This window comes from Lactuca sativa, chromosome 7 (assembly GCF_002870075.4).
Source record: "Lactuca sativa cultivar Salinas chromosome 7, Lsat_Salinas_v11, whole genome shotgun sequence".
Classification (NCBI taxonomy): Eukaryota; Viridiplantae; Streptophyta; class Magnoliopsida; order Asterales; family Asteraceae; genus Lactuca; species Lactuca sativa.
Window position 1 is genome coordinate 111410279 of NC_056629.2, and position 21118 is coordinate 111431396.

The 21118-nt window shown below is 37.8% G+C and overlaps 1 protein-coding gene across 1 annotated transcript; it reads right to left on the reverse strand.

The window, feature by feature from the left end:
- Positions 1-799: 799 nt before the first annotated feature.
- On the reverse strand, positions 800-20829 carry LOC111916484 (glutathione S-transferase zeta class). The gene is made up of 11 exons (XM_052765249.1): positions 20698-20829; positions 20424-20523; positions 20242-20298; positions 14863-14948; positions 14660-14731; positions 9928-9981; positions 9789-9864; positions 2636-2697; positions 2104-2163; positions 1680-1785; positions 800-1054 (listed from the first exon to the last, which is right to left on the reverse strand). The coding sequence occupies exons 1-11, from the start codon at positions 20698-20700 to the stop codon at positions 1044-1046; spliced, it is 687 nt and encodes a 228-aa protein (XP_052621209.1). The 5' UTR covers positions 20701-20829; the 3' UTR covers positions 800-1043.
- Positions 20830-21118: the final 289 nt, after the last annotated feature.

Consider the following 21118-nt stretch of genomic DNA (forward strand, 5'->3'; position numbering starts at 1 on the left):
AAGAATGATGGGTACATTTATTTTAAAAAGAGTAAATTACACGAATGGTCCCCATGGTTTGGGATAATTTGCACGTTTGATCCCTAACTTATTTTTTTTAACTCGAAAGATCCCTACAGTTTGTTTTTGTTGCTCGCATGATCCCTATCTTACTTAAAAATATTGTTTTGCCCTTACTTTTAATTTATTTAAATAAGATGGGATATGTAAAGTAAGGTAAAGTGATGTGAAAATGGGGCTAGGTTGTGTTTATTTAAATAAATTAAAAAATCAAAGCCAAAATATTCTTTTTAGATAAGACAAAAACTAAGCACACAACAAAATTAAACAGTTTAATTAACGACCAAATGTACAAATTACCTTAAATCATAGACCATTCGTCTTTTAAAAAATAGTTGCTAAAGAGGGTAAGAGATGAGAGAGTGGTGAATTTATACCATAAGGTGAATTTAGGGTTGGGTGAGGGTTACCATGGTCACCGTAGGCCATGTCAACCCATGGTCGAGTGAGGTTGGGGTGTACATCCTCGGGGTCTAACAAAACTTACTTCAACATATGAAACATGCTTGATTATTCTGAAGGAGTTAGTATTTTGTTGTGGTTGATACTATTTTTGGTTGTGGTCGGAGTCACATGGTTTGAAAGAAATTATTGTGCTGTTAAGAACTTGAAATTTATTGTGGAGTATTTTGCAGACAATGATATATGTCTCATCTTTTGGTGGGGAACAGAAAAGTTGCAATTTTTGTCTCAATAACAATACAAGAGCGTCTTGTTCTTTGGTTTAAACAACCAGGTGTAAGTGAGTGATTCTTTGTTGTGGAAGCATTATCATTCAAAATCCCCCATGTTTACACATAGCACTTTACAAAATGAAGTTGAGTAGAGGGGAACTTAACACAAAAGTAAAACACCATACATTCATTTCATTCATTATTAGCATCACACTGATATCATAATGCTGCTCATAATACAGTTGAGCAATTATTTATACTTTTAGACTTTAGTAACTGTATATAGCATAGCATGTCTTTTGCATTCATCTAAACACTTCCTGCAAGTGAAATGAACGAAATAAGAAGGGATAATCAACTCATTTGAATTACAAACATACCATTCAAGTGGCTGGATAAATAACGTAAAATACTATTTGACCAATATATATATATATATATATATATATATATATATATATATATATATATATATATATATATATATATATATATATATATATATATATATATATATATAGTTAGAGAAAGGGTCATTTATCTGACAAAATAAAGCACAGCACCCATGTATAGGCTATAGCTTTCATACCCTACTAAGCCAGAGTCCTGTCCCCCTCGACTTGATCAAGTCAAAAAGAAAGCTATACACACGACCGTATGAGCGTTTCTTTTTGAGCGACTTACTTAGTGCAGAAAAAACAAAACATCATAAGGGAGAAAATAAGGAGGCTTTTCCCATTGATTAAATATTAAGTTTTACAAATTTTCCCTCATTAGTTTATATCCCCAACCCAAGTGCGTTTTCGTAAATGTTTGGAACTCAATTATCCAGAAAGCACTTGGTGTCGGAATTTTGATAAATTTATTTAGTGGATGCGGTTGATAGAGATAGATAATGGAATATGAAATGAAAAGATTTGATGGAGATAAACCCATTGAAATTACCTGATTGAGCAGCAGGGAAGTCTGGCTGGTTTTCAGGCATAGCATCTTGGAAAGCAGGTAGCTGCAGGTATGCCTCATGCAGCCTAGCCAAAAGAGGGAATGCTGTCTGTGCCAAGTGCCAACCAATTCAATTACAACTCTTACAATTTTCTCTAACCAAATCCAAACTTACATTAACAACATTTGCTACCAGCTAATATATGCAAGAAACAGCATCCTACTTCCATTTTTTTAATTCCTATTAAGGCATTTTACATTGAAAACTTTCAATTCTTTTCTTATTAGGCATTATCATTACACTTGAAAAAATCTGCCCAATAATTATATAATTTGCAGATCGAGACGGGAAGTATTAATGAATGTATGTTGCTATTTCTTGCACTTAACCCTATATAATTTGCAGCATATCAAAGGGAGATCCTACCATATCAAGGTTAAACCTTTGTATTGAACCATGGATTTGTGGTGCCAGAAATACATCAGCCTGCAAAAAGTTAACAGGACAACTTTGAAAAACACTCATATTAAATGGGATGTCTACAGTAACAGCTAGCAAATTATTTATTTGCATCAAATCACGTGACATTTTTCAAAATTTGTTCTGTTTGTTGAGCAACCACCCAAACTAAGCGGGATGTTTGGAATCTGGCCTGCAATGAATTTATAATAAATTTTTAAAATATTATTTATTTTAAAGTTATTTAGAATTTGAAGGAATTATGATTCCACCTGAATATGATGGACAATTGGGATTGACAGAAATGTACATCACGTATTCAGATCAAACCTATTTATGTTATAGTTATGGCATTAGCAAATAGCAATTAATATTTAGGTTTAAATAGGGAAAGATGAAGAAACTAGACTGTCTTCTTACTTAGAGTTGAGTATGCATGATTTAGATTCTAGATATGAATGGCATGCAATATGGATATCGGATAGGAAGGAAACAATACCAAGAAAACATCATCTCCTGTGGCATATTTTCCCGCATGATCTTTTAGTAACTTCTCAAGTGCTGCAAGGTTATAATCACAGCTGAAATTAAGATTTGTAGCATGCATTGCATAGTAAGATAAGTTTTACAATTTGCTCAATCATTTGAACAACTTTAAACTAATAATGGGGTAAACTTTGCTATTAATACTAATACAGGCACTGGTATTATGGGTACAAATAATAAATCAAATTGCCCCATAATGGAAAAAACAAGAAAGTACGTTGACATTTCCTGCAATTTGAACAGAGTTAGCCTCTATATTGCATTGAAAAGTTTGACCAGACAGACTAGTATGGGGTGGGCCCACTCCTCATTCAACTCTACTCTTGCTTAGCAGCTTACAAGAGCCATTGAAGAGGTTCATTGGTGCTGTGTCTCTTTTGGGATGCTCACATCACAACTCACAAGTCACAGCAATAGATTAACATTACTAAATGTAATGGATCTTGCTCACTAGAACATAATATTTTGTATTCTCCCTCTTGTGGTGTAATGGATCTCTTCTTATTATTATTAAGGATATACAGGATTGGAAGGCCATGATTAGGATAAGGAGACTATTCGCATCATTTGCACAGACACAAGATTGAGAACATGTCCCTCTCCCGCCTTTCTTTTTTCTTAGCCCCAGCCCAATGCACCACAAGTGCAGTACATATCTGTCTCGTGTCCCGAGTAACATGCCCAAAAGAACAGGAAATCTTTCACATGATCATAAAATTACATTTCACTTGTTTTGTGTGTGTGTGTGTGGAGAGAGAGAGAGAGAGAGAGAGAGAGAGAGAGAGAGAATATATGAATTCCTTAGTGGGGATACCATGGGAAAGTTTATTCAGTCACTTCCAATATGAAGACAAGTGATTTTCTATAAAGTTAATTAGGCTTCTTAAAAGTCAACAGGATGAAGCAAACGAAGATGATACCAGGTTATCTAGCCATGTTAGACTAAGTTTATGTGTTGCATTGTATTTTACTTAAATTAGAGGGTACCTAATTGTATTTATCTAACCTATATATATTAGGTTCATATGTATCGTATCTTTGAGATAATCAATAATAAACACACGGTTTGATTTGGTATCAGAGCCAAGTTAATCTTTACCTTATTGGCGGTATCCTCACAACAGCCTCTTACGCAAGATAAACCCTAATCACCGATCTGTCAAGAAACTTCATGGCGACCATTGCTGCTTTCACTATACAGGAGAAAACTTCTCATAATTCTCATAAATTCGCTTTTACCCTCACACCCACAAACTATGGGTATTGGAAGGCCATGCTAAAACCCTTTCTCGTCTCCAACAATCTGTTCGGTTATGTCGATGGTACAATACCATGCCCTGAGCCCAAAGTCGGCACAGGAGAGACAATTACATACAATCCTAGTTACTCTCGTTGGATTTCTAATGATGCTCATGTCTGTATGATAATCATCTCTACCATCTCAGAGGCTTCCTTCCAGCATGTTCAGGGTACTACCTCACGAGATCTATGGCTACAATTAGAACGTGTTTATGCCCCAACCAATTCTTCAAGAGAGTATACATTAAAAACCCAGTTGCTAAAACTCACCATGAAAGGAGATGAAACTCCTCTTGCCTATCTTGCACGTGCACAAGAATATGCTACTGCACTTGCTAATATTGGTGAACCTGTTAAAGACAAGGATCTGGTTCTTCTTGTTATTTCTGGGCTACGTGAAGAGTATAACGGACTCAAGTCTACCCTCTTAGCTCGTCACCCACCTGTTACCTTCATTGAGCTACATGCCCTTTTGAGTGATCATGATTATATGATAAATAAAAATCTTACTGCTGCCCCTGCATCACAGCCACACGTGTTTGCTGCTTCAACAGAAACATCACTCAACATTAACAATTTTCAAAGCCAACTTCAGTCTCTACAAAGCATGGCGTCCCAGCTTGGCTTCCAACTTAATCCGATTGCTCCACAAAGTGCAACTTCTCAAGCTTTCTATGCCTCACGGACCCCAAACAACAACTACAGAGGAAATCGTCGAGGAAACTCGGGTGGGAATAATTCGCGTTGGAATTTTCAGAATCGATCTCATGGTGCCAACTCAGGTCCCTCCAGGAAATTCTCTTGGGCCTCCACACAAAACACTGTATTTGGTCATTGCAACCGTTGTGGTATTGGCCATCTTCCATCCCAGTGTCCAAATAACCAAGATGCAAGTAACTCGTCAAAACCGAATTTGCAGGCAAATTTCGCAACCTTTGCTGACAATGTCTCTACTTCCGGCACTACTTGGTTCCCTGACACAGGTGCAAACTCCCACACCACACCAGATCTGTCCAACCTTGACACCTCCGAGTTCTATCGTGGTCCTGATTCTCTTCATGTTAGTGATGGTAACTCTCTTCCTATTCTTCATATTGGATCCTCAAAATGTTATTCATCTAATAAAACCTTTAATCTTTCCAATATTCTTCATGTTCCTGATGTCAAGAAAAATCTCTTATCTGTTCAACAATTTTGTCAAGACAACAATGTTTTCTTTGAATTTCACTCCTCTTTCTTTGTTGTGAAGGACGAACGTACTCGCACCACTCTTCTCACGGGACCAAGTAATAACGGTCTCTACTCGCTTCGTCTTCCAAGTTTCAAGTCTTTAACAAAGTTGGCTCTCACAGCAACTAAAGCTTCCTCAAGAATCTGGCACCACCGCCTTGGTCATCCACATCAACGTGTTTTTGACACTATTGTTTCTAGTTATTCGCTTCCTGTTTCTACAAAACATTGTTTAGATTTATGTTCTGCTTGTCAGTTAGGGAAATCTTCCAAACTTTCTTTACCTAGTTCATCTTTTCGAAGCAATAATATTTTAGACTTAATTTATTGTGATGTTTGGGGTCCCTCACCTACTTTATCATTTGATGGTTGTCGGTTCTTTTTACTTTGTGTTGATCATCACTCTCGCTATATGTGGTTTTTCCCATTGACACATAAATCTGATGTTTTTCAAACTTTCACCAACTTTGTCAAGATGGTAGAACGACAATTCAATACCAAACTCAAAAGTGTTCAAACCGACTGGGGAGGGGAATTTCGCAATCTATCTTCCTTTTTCTCATCACTTGGAATCATTCATCGTCGCTCATGCCCTCATACCAGCGAGCAAAATGGTTTTGTTGAGCGACGTCATCGTCACGTGGTTGAAACTGGCCTTACTCTCCTTGCTCATGCCAATCTTCCCCAACGATTTTGGCAGTTTGCTTTTGAGACAGCCGTGTATCTTATCAATCGCTTACCATCTCGAACCTCATCCAATAGATCACCTTACCAACATGTCTTCAGTCGAAAACCTGACTACACCTTTCTTCGGGTTTTTGGATGTGAATGTTTTCCACACCTTCGCCCGTACAATAAATACAAAATGGATTTCCGCTCTGCTCCTTGTACATTTCTTGGTTATAGCCCACTACACCATGGTTACCGATGCCTTGACACCTCTACGGATCGAATCTACATTGCTCGCCATGTTCGATTTAATGAGAATGTTTTTCCGTTTAAACGCCCACCTCCTCCTAGTACCACTCCTGCCGCTACGTATGTTTCATCTCTCCCAAGTTTTATACCCGATCCTACTTCTACTACTACTATTGACGACTCACCTCCAACCACACCTCTTGCATCTCCTATAACTACTCCTTTGGCAGCATCGCCACCTATCACCACAGAAACTACCTCGACTGAGTCGTTTGATACCTCTCCTGATGCCACGCCACCTCCTCCTCCACGCACCTGTCCCCCACATTTACGCCCCAACCCGAAACGGACTACACCTTATAGCCCCTCGGCATATCATGCTACTGCTTCTATTACCGAACCTACCTCATTTTTGGTTGCGAGCAAATCTCAGGAATGGCGGAATGCCATGTCAGAGGAATACACTGCTCTTATCAAAAATGGTACTTGGACTCTTGTCCCTCCAGTTCCTCATGCCAACATCATAGATTCCAAATGGGTTTATAAACTTAAGCGAGACCCCAAGGGCAATATTTCTCGCTACAAAGCACGACTTGTAGCAAAGGGTTTCAAACAACAAGCGGGTGTTGACTATCATGAAACTTTTAGTCCTGTGATCAAAGCCACCACAATTCGGGTTGTCCTCTCTCTTGCTGTAACTCATAAATGGTCAATCAGGCAATTGGATGTTCAAAATGCATTTTTGCATGGTGACTTAAAAGAAACCGTTTACATTCGGCAGCCACAAGGATTTGTTGATCCTTCTAAACCTGGTCATGTGTGCCTTCTTCACAAGTCTTTGTATGGTCTCAAGCAAGCTCCACGAGCTTGGTTTCAACGCTTGTCCACTGTGTTGCATCGCTTTGGTTTTTCGGGGTCTCACACTGACCCATCTTTATTTATTCTGAAAACAGGTCGGACTCGAATTTACATTCTAGTCTACGTGGATAATATCATTATTACTGGTAATGATGATGCGATGATTGCTCACCTCATTCAACAGTTGGGTTCCACTTTTTCCATTAAAGACCTTGGTCAACTGCATTACTTCTTGGGCATTGAGGTTGTTTCTCGTAATTCTAACCTCATATTGTCCCAACGGAAGTATATTTTGGATATTCTTCATCGTTCGGGTCTCAAGGATTGCAAACCGGTCCAATCTCCAATGACCACCACTCAGGTCTTATCTATTGGTGACAGTCCTCTCTTGCCTGATCCGACTATCTATAGACAACTCGTTGGAGCTCTTCAGTATGCTAGTATCTCTCGTCCTGACATTGCTTATGCCGTCAACAAAGTGTGTCAATTCATGCATGCTCCTACCGAAAACCATTGGTCCACTGTCAAACGTATCTTGCGGTACTTACAGGGCACGACTGATTTTGGACTTCTCATTAGGCATGATTCGGGTTCCTCTCTCCAAGCCTTTACGGATGTTCATTGGCAACACTCTACATTTGATTCTTTACATGCCTTCTCGGATTCAGACTGGGCAGGTGATCGACGTTCCACAGGAGGATTTGCTATATATTTGGGATCAAACTTGATCTCATGGACTGCCCGAAAACAGCGTACCGTCTCAAGATCTTCAACCGAGTCGGAGTACAAAGCCCTTGCAGATACGGTGGCTGAATTAGTCTGGTTGAAAGCTCTTCTCAATGAATTGGGAGTTTCAGTTCAACGTCCTACACTTTGGTGTGACAATCTTGGTGCTACCTATCTAGCTGCTTATCCGGTTTTTCATGCTCGCACCAAACATGTTGAAGTGGATTTTCACTTTGTTCGTGAACGTGTGGCTTCTGGTCAATTATGTGTTCAGTTCATTTCTACTGCTGATCAGATCGCTGATGTTTTTACCAAACCGCTTTCCTCTCAAAGATTTCTCTTTTTACGATCCAAGCTACAGGTCGTTCCCCGTCCTTAGCTTGCGGGGGAATGTCAGACTAAGTTTATATGTTGCATTGTATTTTACTTAAATTAGAGGGTACCTAATTGTATTTATCTAACCTATATATATTAGGTTCATATGTATCGTATCTTTGAGATAATCAATAATAAACACACGGTTTGATTAGCCACAACTAAGGCTATGTTTGGCACGCCACAAATACCTTATAAGCTATCTTTTGAGCTTTCTTAGAGCATCTCCAATGGTTAACCTTTACTATGATTTAATATTATTGATACCTCTTCATTCCATTATTTAACCTCTAATTAAATGACATCTCCAATGGTTAACCTCTTCCAATAATTTTTCTTTAAATTTAACTAATCTATCCTTATCTATTCAAAATGTTCTACATAATCCCTTCCATTTAGTCGGTCATTTCTAAAACACGCATTATATTTTAATACAAACTATTTTAGTAAAGATTTATCATTATAAATTTATATTTCATAAATAAAATATCATTAAATATTTGATAGAATTAGTTAACTAGTAATAAATAAATAAATTAAAAACTAAAATATACTTAAGTGGTAAAATAAAATATGAGTTTCTTAGATGAGGGAGTTGAATGTATAAAGGATTAAACTATATTGACCACTCGATGTATATTGAGTGGTCATTAAAAATAAGCAAAAAAGCTATATACTCCAATGATAATAAGTGCTCAATGTCAATAAATGAAAAGTAATAAGCTTTTAAAAAAAGCTCCTATTGGAGATGCTCTTAGGTAGTCATGTTTGTCAAACCAAAAAGTAGCTTATAAGCTTAGCTTTTTAAAGGCAAAGAGCTTATCGAGCTTTTTTTAAATAATTCCAAATAAACCATTTATTTCATTTTACATATTTCAGCTAGCTTATCTGTTAGTTTTACCAAACATCATTTTGGTCGTTTTCAGCTAGTTCTAGCTGGTAGCGGGTAGCTTGTATAAACGCTACATGAAGTAGCATTTGGATTTGAAGCGTTTTAACGCTAGAAGCTTGTAGTGCCAAACAAGGCTTTCTGTTCAAAATGGGGTGTTTGTCAAACGCTAAAAGCTAGAAGCTCTCAAATGCTCCCAAAGGCTCCATGCCGAACAAGAACCTTTGTATCAGCTAGCAGCTAGTTTTTCATCTTTCAGCTACCAACTAGCTTTTCAGCTAGTCTGCCAAACAAAGCCTAGATGAAGTTGGCATCATTTTTATAATATAGGAAATCTCAATTCTAAATACTTTAGTGTCCATTTAAATCACATTCGTTGTAGTTATTTAGGGTTGTATGAAAGAAATAGAAACTTACTTTCACTGAAAACTGATTATTATACTAGCATCCTACTTTGATTTCTTCTTGCATTGTAATTTGAAAATATACCCAATTATATAGCACATTATCTGAATACAAATCAATTTTCACTGCAATTACTGAATAGATTTTCCAAAGTATACAAAAACATCCTAATAAAAAAAATAGAGTATAATGCTATTACCAGAGTACAATGCCTTAACAAGAAAGATAATGAAAGTATAATGCGTAATACAAAGAAATGAAACTTGGACAGTAATCAGTATAATACACAAATAAATGGAAGTACGTTGATATTTCTAGCAGTTAACCCTTAATTTTATTTTTGGTTCTTTCAAATCTAGTCTAGTTTTGTGATTAGTGTGGCAAAGAAAGTGATGTTGGAATGTACCTGTAAAGCCTTTACTGATATGCTTCTGTACCCATGGAAGCTTTGCATCCGGACCAACCTTTTCCTCGATGTACTTCTGCAAGTTGGTTTAATAAATTATATGTAACAGAAAAATGTTACTGAGAAAGTTGTTACTCACCAAAACATCTAAATTTTGAAGAGGTTGTATGCTCGCGGAAACGATATTTGCAGCCTGCGTATTTAATAAAAGTAGATGAGTGTTAAGTCACACAAAGATGATGCGACTATAAACCAGAGACAATAAGGTTGTGTTGGTTGTAGTGGAGTGTTAAGTCACACAGCCTGCGTTATATCTAAAACTAAATTATAAAAACATCTCTCTTTAATCTTCTTCATCCTTACTCACCAGAAAATGCCATTGTTAAATTGGAATAAAGAGCCAAAAAATTATTTGATCATCATTTACCTACTCCTCACTGTTTCTTTTCTACCTGAATATTGGTTTCTGCTCCTCCGGAATCTCAATAACAAGAGTAACAGTATGTAAATTAATGTTGCTGCATCAGGTAATGATAAACCCCCAATACACTATGTTTATAGCAAGAGGTCCAAGCAGCCAAAGAAGAGCCCATTAGTCCAGCTCATCTTTAATTTTAGAGTCTATCAATATTTATGGAGCTTTTGTCTTTTGTCTTTAATTGGCTCCTGTGGTTTAATCCGTTAGTGTTAGTGTTCCACCCATGTTGTTGGTCTTTTGTGGGGAGCTTTCTTTTTGGTCGGCCCAGGTGAGCTGGCACCTTTGTTTTGGTATTTAGTCTTTTTGTCTTTCTAGAGAAGGCCGCTTAGAATTTTGTGAAAGGAACTTTTCCTAGGAGAGACCCATTCCTCTCAAATGGTTGGGAGTTTTATCAATATATGAGCTATCCTTTTTATTTCTCATTTATGGATTGTATTCTCATTCTAATAGTGAGAAAAGACTTATCAATTGGTATCAGAGCTCATGGGAGGAGCAGCAAAGGATGCAACTAGGGATGCCGCCACTATCAAAAAGGTGGAGGAGCAAGTTGGAATTATGCGGATTCAACTCCAGTCCCATGGTGGGGATATAGAAGAGATGAAGTTGAGAATGGATGTCATGCAATAAGAGATGAGACATAATGATGACCAACAACTTAAAAAAGGATCAGCTTTACCCGCTAGTTGGATACAATATAATACAATGACGTCTGCGAGATACAGTCACACCACTCGAAAGTTCTGAAGGGCAGAAATCTAACTCAAATTCCCGATACAGTCGCACCACGAGATTTCCAAATTAGTCTTCCAAGTTCACCTCCTAATCCCTGCCAAATAACTAGGATAGCAATGGAAAAAAACAAACACTCTCTGGATAAAGAGGATGTTAAATTTTAGGAAATTCAAGTCCGTCTTCATTTTCTCAAATTCCCAATACATAATGTGAAAAGAAAATAGACAAAATTACAAGAATGATCCCTGTGGTTAGGTCGAAATTGCTACTTAGAATGTTTTCATTTTTTTTGCCACTTTGGTCCAATTCACTTTAAACTTTTTTATAATGACTATTTTGCCCTTGGTATTTGCTTTTTCAGTTTTTTTTTTATTTATTTAAATACTTTTATAATTAAAAGAAAATAAAAAATACATGTCTCCCTTCTATTCCCCTCCACTAGTCAACCACTAGCAGCACAACCGGTTACCACCACCACCACCCTCGACTTTTCGGTAAACACTGCCACCACCGGTCAATACCTCTCTCTCCCACCATCACCTGCCGAAAAAATATGAACAACCACCACTTTCACATGCCGGAAACCACCGCCTCTCTCTCTCTCTCTCTCTCTCTCTCTCTCTCTCTCTCTCTCTCTCTCCTGATGAACCCACAGTCTTTCTCCAGATTTTCTAACATACATGAATACAAAAAAATCTGAAATTTAACATACATGAACACATAGACAATCAAGAAATTTGAACACACACACTAAAAAATCATAAACTTAAAAAACAAGAACACATACAAAACCCATATATTTTCTATCACTTCAAGTGGGAGACGAAGAGACAGAAATGTTGATCGGAGATCGGAGCTACAAACTTTGCTTGGTCCGTTATCACTTCAAACCTTCACAAACGTAGATCGATCTTCTGCCTCGTATCACCGTCTTCTCCTATAAAACCCTAATCGTTCTTCTGCCTCCTATCGGCACCGCCCTTCGTGGTGAAACCCTTGGTAGTTTTGATGCCTCTGATCGATGAAACGGAATTCCAACAACTAGACGAGAAGGGAGGTCCGAAGATCTGTTTGTGGTGAAGGGGTGAAGCAAGAAAGGAGAGAGACGCTCAAACCCAACAACATCGCTCAAATCCTTACGTTGGCAGCTAGGGTTTTCATATGGATTGTCCTCTATGTCCTCTGCTCCGATGACGACTTCACCTCTGCAAAGCCTACATCGAAACCCCCTCGTTCCAGCTGCCATCATCGCCTCTTTAAACCCAAACTTTGTCTCTCCCCTTCTCCAACGATGGTGCCTAGTTTCGGATCAGAAGGGAATCAGATCAGGTTCAAAGGTTGCATAGTCGTGGTGGCGGCCAAGAGTTAACAGAAGAAAGGAAGACGACGTCGGAGGTTGGTGAGGGCGGCGGTGAAGGCGGATAGTGGTTGCAGTTAGGGTGTTATTGTGTGTGTGTGTTTCCCTAACAGAGAGAGAAAGAGAGGTGACGAGAGAGAGAGAGAGAGAGAGAGAGAAGAGAGAGAGAGAGAGAGAGAAAGCATTTTTCTTTTCTTTTTTATTTTCTTTTTTTATTTATTTTGTAAAAAAATTGAAAAAACAATATGCAAAGGGCAAAGTCGTCGTTTAAAACCATAATGGACCAAACTCGCAACAAAATAAAACTGTTTGGACCATTGGTGCTAGTCCGAACCTGTTTGGCCTAAAGTGGCATTTTTCAACATACCACAGGGACCATTCTTGCAATTTTGTCAAGAAAATAACTACCAAACATTACCACCCTCGTCCTACACTTATGGAAAATTCAAACTACTTTGAAAAGTTCAAATTAAAAATAAAATAACTGGACATAAAATTAACGTACTGTGAACAAAAACGTGGGTACAAAAAAACAAGCATGCAGTCAAGGATTTGGAGTTTCCAATCGGATCAAGTTGACCCATTTCTGAATCGGGTCTATATGGGTCAGTGCTTCCCTGTCACATAATCATGAAGAAATGACATCTACCCCGACCAAGCTGCTTGAGAGAACGGATGGGAATGCAGGAACTGGAAGAGGGAACCCAAAAACGCTCAACTTTGGGCTTATCACTCCACTTAGAAACCCTGGGAACAACAACAGGGGTGTTGGAGACTCAGGGAGTGGTAGTTCCGGCCAAGGTGTTTATGGGATTTTCTTAGGGAGTGTTATCCAAATAACAATGGAAGATACTTTGCCATTTATCAATTGATCAATGAGGAAAAAATAGAGGTGGCGGTGTTGCGCTTGAGCGGAAATACCCTAGCGTGGTATCGATGGTCGAATAAACAGGATGGTGACAACGTGGGAAGATATGAAGCAGCTTTTCCTCAAGAAATTTCGCTCCATCCAAGGAGGAGATCTCTATGAGCAATGGTCGTCTCCGGAACAAAATGGAAGTACATCGGAGTATATTCTCCATCCAAGGAGGAGATACTTCGCCATTTATCAAGGAGATCTCCAAATCGGGTCACTAAGGGGTCTTTCCTTAGTGAACTGAAGCTTGCGATTAAAAAAAAAAATTAAGAATGCGGGTTCCGTTTGATTTGGCCTGATTTATCCCAGCAGATTGAAGACAAGAAATGTCACTTTAATCTAGCGGGTTCGGGACTTTAGGGATCCGAACTGCAAATCAAATAGCCACAGGGTAACACTCCGACACTTTCTTCTCCTTATTTCTCAACCAATACGAAAATGAGTAGCATTATGCGGAATTTTGGTGGGGATTGAAAGCACAAATAAATCACTGAGAAGATATCAAGAGGCTTGTGTTATAAGTGTGATGACAAGTGGCATCCTGGCCACAGATGCAAATCCCATATTAACGTGATTTTGGTGGATGAAGAGGATATGGGGAACAACCTCGACAGGAGCCAGCTAAGAGGAGCTCACCCTAAGAACAACTGAAAATCAACCATCCTATAGAGGTAACTCCTAATTTTGTTGCTGGTATGTCTTCTCCTAAAACCATGAGACTCCTAGGAAGCATCTTGTCACAACCGGTGGTGGTTTTGATCGATCCCAAGGCCACCCACAGTTTCATTTCATCCAACCTGGTAAGTGTAAGCACACTAGAATTACTTGCTAAGGATACCAAACCATACGGTGTTCGCATGGGTCCTAGGGACAATGAAGTTGGGCGAGGGGTGTGTAAAGGAATGTTGTTACAGTTACAGGCAATCAACATAATAGAAGAATTCTTACCTCTTCGATTAGGCAGCTCCGACGTCATTTTGGGAATGAAACGGTTTGAAACTTTGGGTACAACATAGACAAATTGGAAGAATCAAACCATGGCATGGAACTTTTTATGCCTCAAATCAATGTAACTCCAAAACTTATAACCATCATGGAAAGTCGATAGTAAAGAACTTATACAGCAATGAGACCAACAAACATATGTTTACTAGTTAACTGATTAAGGTTTATGAAGGCTTTAAGTATTACTCGTATGATCTATTTGAGACCATTAGGAAGGCCTTGAGAAGTCATAATTCTAAGAACATAGACAGTGAACAGACTAATAAGCACCTTAGGTGTTGGACACTGCATGCTTGATCTAATGATGACACTCTTTGGTTAGTCTTTAATAAAGATCGCACCAATGAAATAAGGCAAGAGAACAAGAAGCCAAATGAGTTTACCTGGTAATTAATTGCCTTTTTCTCAAGGTCACGAGGTAACAAAGGATGCTCAGGATACTTCTCCTCAAGGTACTGTGCAGAAGAAGAATATGATGGTAAAACAGGTAAAAGAAGCATTATGATTTATGAGAAATGATACAGAAAAGCTTTTATAATATAATATAACTCAAGCAAAGCTCAGTAAAGAAAAATCCAAAACTCACCATTACGATCGCAAAAGAGTCAGCAAGTACTATGTCACCATCCACCAACGCAGGCACATACCCAATAGGGTTGACCATTAAAAACTCTAAATTACAGACCGGATTAATGTTAAAAGACAGTTTATAGGAATCAATTAAAAATTTAAAAAAAAAAAAAAAAAAAAAAACAAAAAACAAAAAAATTAAAGCATGATGAACTATCTATTAACAACGATTCAGTTCTACTCTTAAGTAACTAAAGTCATTACAAGTTTCTTAAAGCATGTTGCTATACCTTAGACTTAAATCTAAGTATTTCAGAAGGGGTAAATGGAAAATTCTGCTAAATAAATAGCATCTTATTAGTAGAGGGGTAATTCAGGTATTTTACTTATTTTGTTTTTTGCAACGGAGCTTATAAGAGGGTAGTACCCATCTTTTGTGAAATTTCTGGTCTTAGCACCTTTGGGAGAGAATTAAAACTCTCAAATTTCTAGTGAAGCTTTAGTGTCTCACTGTTCTTGAAAATACACTGATTATTAGTGATTATTAAGGTGGGGTTTGTTTTTTGATTACAGATCTTCTTGGCCTCTTTCTTTGTGAACGTTGCGGAAACCACATAGAGACATTAGCCTTCGCAGACTATTTTTTGGAAGACCACGGACATAAATTATGGAGTAAATTACATGAATGGTCCCTATGGTTTGGGGTAATTTGCGCACTTGGTCCCTAACTTATTTTTTTAACTCGGAAGGTCCCTACTGTTTCTTTTTGTTACGCGCTTGGTCCCTACCGTTTGTTTTTGTTGCACGTTTGGTCCCTGTCTTACCTAAAAAGACTATTATTTAAATAGAGAAAAATGGTGGGGTATGTAAGGTAAGGTGAGGGAGGTGGAGTTGGGGGTGTGTTTATTTAAATAAATTAAAAAATCATGGGAAAAATAGTATTTTTAGGTAATACAGGGACCAAATGTGTAACAAAAAGAAACAGTAGGGACCTTCCGAGTTAAAAAAATAAGTTAGGGACCAAGCACGTAAATTACCCCAAACCATAGGGACCATTCGTGTAATTTACTCTAAATTATGTGCGTCCTCTTCTTGGTGCAATTTGGACCAGACCAAAGGCTTCTAACCTCTTCAGACATTTTCTAACCTAAAAGAAAACCATTTTACTCTTAATATCTTTTTATATAACAATTAAACTGATTAATATTTTTTGTTCGGATACCTTTTTTTTGTAATATACCCCATTTAACCTACAATGAAATACAATAAATATCAAATATATTTGTTGATTGATACCATTTTACTTTCATTTTTTTATATTACAACACATTGTTTGAAAAAACAACCTGATTATCCTATTGTCATTAAAATACAAAATAATTTAGGCATACACATTAATCATAATATAATGTCACAATAAACAAATAAAATAAAAAGTGGTTATGAAAAATGAGAGTGCTATACTATTACATAAAATTTGATCTAGATTTTTTAACTATGTATAACAAAGTCATAAAAATGATAAGTTTAAAAGAAATTTTACTAAGGAAAATATTAATCAAAAAATAAAATAAATAGTTTATCATTTTGTTGATCTCTATGAATAAGTAACAAAAGGTCTGTATGATTCCAATATGGAATCTCTTAATGAATTGAAATCATAAGGAATTTGAATTTGATGGAACCTTTTAGTATTGTAAAATTAGAACTATTTAAATTTCAATATTGAAAAACTCTTTTAACTTTTAAAAACCAGTTTATTTTAACAGGCTACAGACGTTAAAAAAGAAACAATCTTCTTCTTACAAATTGTTGACGTTTGGTCCACCTCTTCTACTGCAGAGAGATCTGCAGATGTGGTTCGCAGACTGCAGATCTTTTGCCTCTGAAAAGACAAAAAGCACCCAAGTAATATTTCTGAGTTATTTACATTGTTTTCTCTATTTGATCTTTGTTATCTGTGAGTTTCTTGTTGATCTTATTTGAGAGGGAGAGTTCTTAGCAAATTAGGGCTCCACAAGAAGAGAATTATACCGTGAGAGAAGCAAGGAGGTCAACCTGGTATCGGAAAAATGACCCTTGATCAACGGTTAGATACAGTAGAAGGGTTGAAGGTTGAAATCAAAAAGCAGTTGCCTGTCTTTATTGGTTGAAAAAATGACAGAGATGAAAAAGACGGCTACAGAAAATAGGAAGAAGATTGAGATGGTTCGTTCCACTGTTTTGAAGAAAGTCGACCAAGGCAGCAGCTGAACACCACCACCGCCATGCCTTTCAACACCACAACCAACACTTTCCCCACCACCACTACTGCCAAAAATTAAAGTTTAGAACAATGGAATGAACAAAGTCCAACAAGGGCTACTAGGTGACTTAGAAAGCTAGAGATGCCTTTTTACAATAGAATCCAACCAAAGGAATGGATAATGAGAGCTGAGAAATACTTCACATTCTTTCGGTTAAAGGAGGAGGAGCACCTTGAAGCAGCAATGGAGGCTCGTGTAGACGATGCCCTACTTTGGTATGATTGGGAGCACCAAAAGCGGCCTATACAAGACTCGGAAGAGATGAAGGGCTAGATCCATCGTCGGTTTCCAATCTTCAAGGAGAGGAGCGTCATACAAGGCTACAAGCAGCAGTTTGTGGCGGGGTCTCATGTCATCACTGAACTAGAATTAGGTATCGTCGAATTAGTGTCGTTATTGGATCACAGTTGAAGGCTCCTTTAGACGATGGACCAAAAGAAACACTTTCAGAGTTCCGCAAAAATAGGCTTAAAATATACAATTGGGGTGAAATCAGGCCTTGGGCTCATAGAAACTGGATCTAACGCTAAACTTCATAAGTAAGGAATTAAGCCCATGCGAGATTTAATCAAAGATAGCCATGTCTGATTTCACATTTTCTTCATCCAAATCCACCCATCAAAGTCCACAATTCAGTAGCTAGTAATTGGAGTTTAACAGAACATATTCGAGGTGATAACATTTTAGGTCAAACATCACATGTTTTTCCAAACGATGTTTATGGGGTTTATAGTGGAGGTGATCCCCTCAAGTAGTGCTAGGATTTGGTTTTATATGAGCGCCTGTGAATCTTAAATGAATATCTAAATATGTTGGGTGAAACTCCAGCTCACCTAGAGTTGTTGAGAATTGCCCTGCTTTCAAACCCTGTTAGAGTTGTTGAGAATTACCCTGCTACAGAAGGTGGTGATTTATAGAAAAACCATATGGTATGCCTTAATTGGCTGCTAGTTGATAACCCTCTAGACCTTAAAACTAAGCTTGCCCTATGATTCCTTGATCAATCATTATTGGGAACTCCTGCTTCATCTTTAAGAAACTTTCTGTTTGAAAGTAATCTATTGTTGATGGTGGAATGGAAGATGAGTTTCTTCAACCTCAATTTAGCTTCAGATTAAAGGTCGACTGTAAAGAAAATATCCAAAAAGTTGAAACTTTAATCGTAAGCATAGGTGCGTCTTCACTCCTCGAGAACAACACCGGATCATCTTCCTATGGCCTCACCTTGATGCTTCAATCTGTTGAAAATGGACACGTGATATGGATCCAATTAAGCCATTGAAATACAAAGAACCACAGGTGGCTTTGAAAGCTAGAATTGAAAAGGAAGGATGAAAATTAGTGTTTGTTCCATGGAGTGAGAAATCTATTTCAAATAATCCTCATGTTTGCACAAATGAAATGAGCCTGATTCAGAGAAAGCCTTGCAAGATGAAGCAGTAGAGAGATGAAATTCAGACCAAGGAAGATCTTGCTGAGGTGGCACGTATGACCCTCGAGCTAACAATTGAAACAAGCAAAAGCCGTTGGTGAATTGGGAAGAAGTCAAAGTTGTGTTCCTCAAGAAACTCACGACCAACCAGAAGCCTTGAAAAGTTTTCCATGTCTTTCACTTCAAGGCATTTCCAAAAAGCTCACTCAATTCCTTGTTGAGTTAAATCAGTTAATTGGAAGGAAGACAAGTGGCATTACATTGGGTTCTGATGAATATGGATGTGGGTTGGATGCAATTATTGCAACTGGATGGATCACAAGTATGCAGAAAATTTGATAAAACATAGTGCAGTTGAAGTGGCTAGACATGAGTATGGTCCCAAATTATGTAACTGACATACCCAAGAAGAGTGAGATCATTGAAAGGGCTTGGAAGAGTCAAATGAGAAAGCTGACCAGGCAATTGAAAAGATAGACGAGTAATAAAGATGCTGATGTAAGTAATGAGAGGCTAGACGAGCATGGGAGAATTTGGATGCTATACACCATTTCTATCCACCTTGAGGACAAGATGCTTCTTTGGGGGCGGGGTATTGCTATAGCCTACACCTCAAACTTAAATCTAAGTGTTTCAGAAGGGGTAATAGGGAAATTATGCCAAATAAATAGTATCTTATTAGTAGAGGGGTAATTTAAGTTTTTTTTTTTTTTTTTTTTTTTGCAACAGAGCTTATAAGAGGGTGGAGAAAATGAGGGTAGTATACAACTTTTGTGATATTTCTGGTCCTAATGCCTTTGGGAGAGAACTAGAACTCTCAAATTTCTAGTGAAGCATTAGGGTCTCTTTGTTCTTGAAACCACAATGATTATTAGTGGTTATTAAGTAATATTCGGAGTTATTTACATTGTTTTTCTATGTTTGATCTTTGTTATCTCTGAGTTTCTTGTTAATCTTAATTGAGTTGAGTTCTTAGCACATGTATTTGGCTATGTCCAACAAAACAACTAGGCACAGCTCTCTCACTCTATCTTATAATTTGTTTTCATAATTACCACTACCAAATAGCATGATCACTTCAAAGATGTGATGAGAATCCATAATGTGAACCCTCTCCCACACAAACCTTATACTCCCTTTCAGTTTTACTTTTGAGGTGAAACATATAGTTCCAAATTATTTGTAAAAATTTTACTATAATTTTTTCTCATCAAAATGCTTTTTATAATTCTAATTTAATTATCGATTGTCCTGTAACAGTAAACTATCCTTACAACATAAAATTATGACTTGCTGCCTTGGACCTCAAAAGTGTAAATATAAAGCTGTTATTGAAACAAAGGGGATAAATACAAGACCACCGAAGCAGCTTCGGATGGAAGGCAACTAACTTACTCTCCCTCCTTTCCAGAATCAGTGCCCCCTTTCTAATATTCGAGCACATTAATGATATAGGTATGTATATGAGTAGTAAACTAATCAGACTTCAAAACTTTTACTCTAGATACAACTCTTCACCATTTATATATTTTCAGTCTAATACAACTTGGAATAGGAGATATGCAAAGAAGCAACCTTATGAAAGTAGTATTAACAACCAATAATATCATACAAATTTAGTTTAATTAGGATTCAAGCTAAGTAATGCGTTTGTTACCAGGACTTTGCTGTTCTCCTTTAAGCAGATTAACCGCTTTGTATTCATAATCCAGTCCTGTTGGCAATCCACGACAAAAACGAGGAAACAATTTAGCTAATGTTTTTTCTTCTTATGGTAGCTTCAAGAATTAAAATCGACACAATGTACTCTGTACGGAAAAAGTACAATAATCAACGAACCTTTCAAGTTTAAAGCGATACGAACACGGAAAGAGCAAGAGCTCCTGTAATAGGAATAGAGCTGCAGCTTCTTCGGCTCCCCCGGACTACTATTCGTCGTCTACGCCATAAAAGTGTGAATTAGCTTTTTGTGTGTGTGTGTGTGTGTGTGTGAGAGAGAGAGAGAGAGAGAGAGAGAGAGAGAGAGATGAAAGGAAGAGTGTGTGTGTGTGTGTGTGTGTGGGGGGGGGGGGGGGGGGGGGGGGGGTGGGGAAGAGGAAGAGGGAGGACGCACCATTTTTGGATCCAATCTGAACAGAAAATGCTAAGTGATCGGAAGAGGGACAAAGTACGAGCATAGGTCAGCGGAACAGCATTTGTCAACATCCGGAAAAAAGTGTCTTTGGTTTTTCTTTCTCTGCTCTCGTGATTGAATTCTATATTTGCAAAATATAGCTTAGGGATGAGCATATGGATCGGGAACTGGCCGGAACCGGTACCGGAACCCGATAGAACCGGTCGGGCCGGGACCGGAACGTTATTTTTGTGAATTTTTAGAATCGGGAACCGGAACCGATATAACCGGAGCCGGTAGAACCGGCAAAAACCGGAACCGTATGATGCTATTTTTCGAGGATCGGTTCCAACATTTGAAGACACGACAAGAACCAGTAGGAACCGGGAACCGGTAGAACCGTCGGGCCGATTCGGTTCTT

Bases quoted from the DNA above. Each gene is read 5' to 3' on its own strand.
- LOC111916484 (XM_052765249.1), bottom strand. The intron at 2,698-9,788 runs GTACATTCCAAC...ATAACCTTGCAG, and splicing joins TATCAGTAAAGGCTTTACAG to CACTTGAGAAGTTACTAAAA. The intron at 2,164-2,635 runs GTATTGTTTCCT...AACTTTTTGCAG, and splicing joins CAGGAGATGATGTTTTCTTG to GCTGATGTATTTCTGGCACC.